Below are 5,000 nucleotides of genomic sequence, written 5' to 3'. Positions count from 1 at the left end.
TCCTTCACAAGAACAATTCCAGTGCTAGAAACGGTAGTGACTTCCACAGTGGCCACAGAAAACTTCGAGAAACGACGAGAGACACAGCGTTTTGATTTGCGATCAGAGTTTAGTCTCATATATGAGTATATTTACAACGCGATTCCGTCGTTGCCGGCAAAACCATGAGCCTCTGGAGAGCATACATTAAACAGCACATCTTTTATGCCCGGTTGCCATCATCGCCAGCCTGTGGTGTCGATCCTGAAGTGGTAGTATCCGTTGTTTCCGTGGCAACCGCTGGTCGCAGTTTCGCGGCCAGCTCGATGATACACGCGACCTGCTCCTCGGTCAACCGTTCGTCCGAATCCTCGATCATGAGCTGGATGTGTAGCGGTGAGCTCGGTGGATCGTTCACCATCATGAGGCACTCGTTTTTGGTCAGGTTGAAGCGCTTCATTGCCTGCAGGAACTCGATGATCGCGGGCGTCGTCTGCTCCTTGCACGGTGTCTCCTCAAGATACTGCACCGTCTCGTACGTGATGGTGGCCAGATTGTGCAGACCGTACTTTTTCTTGTTGTTCTTCATATTCTTCAGCGCCGTCATGACCTCGTAGTTCGTCAGGATGGCCGCATTGGGATTAACGATCTCCATGGTGGTGCACTCTCGGGAGTTTCCGTTTGCTGGAGAGGGGTGGGGCGGATGGGTCAAATTATTTCGTGGATCGTAGATCGGTGTTGTTACGAATAAGAACAAGAATATAATTTCTCTTCTATACGATCTCCGCAGGTCCTTGCGATGATGATGGCCTTCCAGCAGGTGATGATCCTGCTACTAGTGACACTGACCGGTGCCAATGGTAAACCGTTAGAGATCGAGCATCCCCATAGCTTCACCTCGTTCAAGCGGGGCGTCATGTTGGGCGACGTTTCGTACAGCTATGCCGCGACCGACATCGGATCACCGGCGAACGCACGCTACAAAACGGTGACGGTGATCAAGAATGTGTCCATGCCCAAACCGACCAGCAGCATGGTGTTCAGCGATCGGGCCGAACATTTCTACGAAGCGCTCGAGCAAGGGCTGGACGATCATCTCAAGAAGCGCACCCACCAGGTGGAGTACTGGCCACCGCGCGATGACAATCATTTGCATCAGAAGAAGCGGAAGGAGGAGAAGAAGGAAGAGCCGAAGGTACAGTTAGCGAAACAGTCGCAGCGCGGCGGTGGAACGACTGGAACCCGAAACCCCTACTATCGTGGGCGGTTCCAGCAGGATACGTTAAAGCTGACCACCACTACCACCAGCAGCACCACCACCACCACGAAACCGGCAGCCATCAGAGAGGCGCCAGAAGAGGAGGAGGACGCGAAGCATCCGATCGACTTGCTCGAGTTGGCTAAATCTGCCGCCCGCACACTGAACCAGATGGCCAACGGTGCATCGGGCAACGGGAATACCGGTCCGGTGACCTTCCCCATGGACAGTAACAAGACGGGAAAGAAGAAAGCGAACGGAGTCGTCAGTTTGGCCAAGGAGTACACCAGCATAGTGACGGCCATTCCGCAGCAACGTCAGACGATCGTTAGTAAGCTGAAAACGAAAGTCGATCCATCTCCGCCACCGACATCGAAGATGACATTCAAACAGTATCCTGCCGCCCCGTCGTCCACGGTATCCAGCAGCGAGGAGGCGGAGCAGCCGGACGAAATCCCGCTGGTGGACTTTGAGCAATCGGAATACGTGTTCAACCACAAAACGGGACAGTTTGAGTTTCGGGCTGCATCGAAAGCACCGAAGGAAGTGCAGGAGTATCTGCGTGCCAGCGGACCGGGTTACGGTTACCGGGAGCGGCCAACGGCTAACGGCAAGGAGGACAACACCGATGGCTACAGTACACCCACCGAGCTGCTGTTTGCGGAGCTACAGAATGCGGTCTCGTCGCGCAACGTTACGATGATCAAATCGCTGGCCAGCCAACTCGTTGAAACGATCAACATTGGCAAGATCGATTTTCAATCACTGAAAACACATCCCCGTGGTAAAAGCGGCAAGGACGATCGTCGTTCGACGGAGCAACCGATGATGGTAATGATGATGATGGATACGACGACCACCGGTGGACGATCGTCGATTAGTGATTTCGGTTATGGCGGTGAGACGACTACTATGGAGTACCAGGACGATGGTGCAGCGACTACTACCGAACCGATGGCCATGGTCGCCATGACTACGATCGCACCAACCACTGCCGGTACCAAGCGACCGTTGCGATACATCGCCCCTCGGCTGCGCGGATTTAAGCGCTTTTCCTCGAAGAAGCTAAGCAACTGAACAGCTGATCTTTGCTCACTTTCCACTCGGTCGATCTCTCATTCCGATGGGCATGGCGACGATGGGCTTTTCTATGCGTTTAGTGTGCCAGCAAACTTGCGAACGAGTACTAGAGTACGGTGGGATATTGGTTTATTTATTTTTCTTTTACACACGTGCTAGTGCCAGAGAGTCCTGCGGTCATCCCTACTTACTAGGTTTGTCGGTAGGTCAACACACCGTTACAGGACGAGATAGGAAGGCTATCTTTTCGGAATTGTACACCCCTGAAGCCGAAATGCCGAAGCAAATAAACTTAGATAATCTTTAGGACTGTTGATTTTATAAAAGAAAAATCAGGTGTTTTGTATGGAGATAAAAATTACGGGAGATAAAAAAATCCCTGTTGCCTTCTCCAAAGCATCATCAGTACCTGCGGCATTTCGTACGCTCTGCCGAATCTATATGCAATTGAAAGATGACACCTTACCTTTTCCGATTCTTTTAAGAGTTCTTTAAACCACGTGCAACCACACGAAACGTGTGATATAAATGTACTTCCCCACAGCTCATTGATACATTGATCAACGATACGAATCCTCCTAATGGATACTGCTTTATCATTCATTTCACATATGTTTGATATCCTGCGAAAAGGTATTTCCCAAACGCATGGTTTGGATTCATGTTTTGTTTGCCTTTAACATGTAATATAATTTGTTTTGTGTTCTTCAAACACGGACTTGTTCAGCAAAAAGGTATTCTTTTGATATGGAGTGTTAGTCCAGCATTAAACAGGTAAAAAACGAGGCATGGAAGCCGTAAAATTGCCTGAATATGGTTTAACACAGTATCAGGAAAACTGAATTCAGTGGAACTGCCCGTTACCGGTTCCCGACCAAAAAATATTATCGATCCCGGAAAGCCGAAAGCTGAACAAAGAACGCAGTAAGCTACGTTCAGCCATATGATAGATGCTCAACTAGAAAAACTGTGTCCTTCATGCAAACCTGTTTAATGTAAAATGATGCCCCCAAGAGTTACATCATGATACGCAATGGCATTATTCCGCTCAGTCAGGACATCCGTGGCCAGGAATTGGAAAAGTCTCCATCGCATACCACAGGAATTGGAAACGCCGCTCATGTTCTGTGTCGTAGATTTCTTTTCTTCCTGCGGTTGAGGGTCGCGGAAAGCGGGTTGTTCGAATATTGCGCCGTCCGACGCAGCCGCCCCGGGAACCTCCAAGCCGATCAACCGATGATGGTTGTGCACCGCGCGGCTGGCAGAGACACGCACACACCAGCAGTCGGTTTGTTAGAAGAAGCTGCAAAACTTAGCATCCATCTTTATTCATGAAGATTTCTCGTATATCACAGTTTCGAATGCACGTAGCGGAAATCGATGCTTTTTAATCCCTAGTGCACATTCCGGTGGGCTTTTCAATGAAAATCGGGAAACCACGCACTATTCACACACACAACACACTTATTTTTTCACTCTACGGACGGGGCGGGTGATTACGCGCGTAATATGGAAGCTGCTCTGAGCGAGACTTACCAAGTAAGTTGATTTAAACTGATATTCCACACACTGTACTGTACTGCTTCCGTCTTTTTACGATGAAATTCTGCAGTTTTCCATAGTTTGCTAACAGGAAAACGGGGTTTTAAAAACGGCGAGGCACGACGACTTTGCTTGCCCCTCAACGCTTTGGATTTTTTTGTTCCAAGCCCGTTATGTTGGCAGCCACGAGTGTCAAAAAAAAGGTGCCGATGCAGCATAAAGTGGGCGGCAAAAATACAAAAACAAAATAAATCAGCTGAACGGGATGCTTGGATTTAAATCCGCATCTCATGGATTGCAACTATTCGGTAAAAGTGAAGATCGAACGAAGCGAAGCTGAAGCGCAAAATGTAGTCCGTGAAAATTCGCCGACCGAAGAACTGATTGAAGTGATCGATCTAACCAACGAGGAAGAGGAATTTCAATCTTTTGTTCAATCACTTCCGCAAACGCAAATCAAATCTCAACCGCTGCCGGCAGAACCATCTGCACCGGGTCCTTCTTCTGTGGTGCCCCGATCATCCACTAGACAAAGTTACACATATTTCTCGCTGCCTGTCCCGGTGGACTACGTACAGCAAATTCAACTAAATGAGGACTTTGCCGGCGGCGAGCTCTTCAAAATGCGATTCAGACAGTTAATGTTATATGGCCGTTTAACGCAGAAACACATGAAAGACGATTCCACCTTCATATTCCGGCTCGACGATGGCACAGGGCAGGTGAATGTAATGTTTCGTAACACAAAGATAAAAATTATCGGTAAGTTAACGGGACGAACGGAGAATCCGTGCTAAGACAGTACTGATGCAGGTGTTTTCTTGCTTGTAGATACTCTCAACAATCTTAGCCAGTGCGAAGAGCTAATCCTAAGGAGAGAAAAATCTGCGGCCAACACCGAGGTTGGATATCCGGAATCACTTCACGAACCGCTGAAGACGATAATGGCGATGGCTAGGGCAAACTGTGCCAGACAGAACAGTCTGCCACCGTATGGTAGAGGGTGCTTCGTCGTCGGGTTTCCGTACCAATCTATCAACGGTGGCGTGGCCATTTTCGCCCACACTGTGGTGGCTGATACCAACGATAAGTCGATGGATCTGTATTGGAAAAGTTACCTCCTGTCTTTCTACCGGCCAAT

General features: G+C 49.0%; 4 protein-coding genes across 4 annotated transcripts in view; 2 read left to right on the top strand and 2 right to left on the bottom strand.

Moving 5' to 3' along the window:
• The window catches only part of LOC126577596 (uncharacterized), a 13,115-nt gene extending 9,104 nt beyond the window's left edge, over window positions 1-4,011 (bottom strand). Inside the window, exon 1 of the mRNA XM_050239348.1 lies at window positions 3,854-4,011. The gene's annotated coding sequence lies outside the window, so the exon portion shown is untranslated. The remainder of the gene's footprint in view (window positions 1-3,853) is intronic.
• LOC126576867 (DNA-directed RNA polymerase III subunit RPC9) lies at window positions 203-634 on the bottom strand. Its single transcript, XM_050238169.1, has one exon. It carries the CDS (start codon window positions 632-634, stop codon window positions 203-205), a length of 432 nt encoding a protein of 143 aa, XP_050094126.1.
• LOC126577608 (uncharacterized) lies at window positions 682-3,618 on the top strand. The gene has a single exon (XM_050239379.1). It carries the CDS (start codon window positions 779-781, stop codon window positions 2,312-2,314), a length of 1,536 nt encoding a protein of 511 aa, XP_050095336.1. The 5' UTR covers window positions 682-778; the 3' UTR covers window positions 2,315-3,618.
• A 138-nt stretch (window positions 4,012-4,149) lies between the features above and the next one.
• LOC126576866 (uncharacterized) overlaps window positions 4,150-5,000 on the top strand; it is a 942-nt gene continuing 91 nt past the window's right edge. The window contains exons 1-2 of the mRNA XM_050238168.1: window positions 4,150-4,621; window positions 4,691-5,000. The exon at window positions 4,691-5,000 is cut by the window's right edge and continues 91 nt beyond it. Coding sequence (XP_050094125.1) covers window positions 4,150-4,621; window positions 4,691-5,000 — 782 coding nt within the window. The remainder of the gene's footprint in view (window positions 4,622-4,690) is intronic.

This window comes from Anopheles aquasalis, chromosome 3 (assembly GCF_943734665.1).
Source record: "Anopheles aquasalis chromosome 3, idAnoAquaMG_Q_19, whole genome shotgun sequence".
NCBI classification, from domain to species: Eukaryota; Metazoa; Arthropoda; class Insecta; order Diptera; family Culicidae; genus Anopheles; species Anopheles aquasalis.
The sequence above is the reverse complement of the archived record's forward strand: the minus strand, read 5'-3'. Positions and strand labels throughout refer to the sequence as shown.

Coding starts and splice junctions, on each gene's coding strand:
- LOC126576867 (XM_050238169.1), bottom strand. CDS start 634: ATGGAGATCGTTAATCCCAATGCGGCCATCCTGACGAACTACGAGGTC.
- LOC126577608 (XM_050239379.1), top strand. CDS start 779: ATGATGATGGCCTTCCAGCAGGTGATGATCCTGCTACTAGTGACACTG.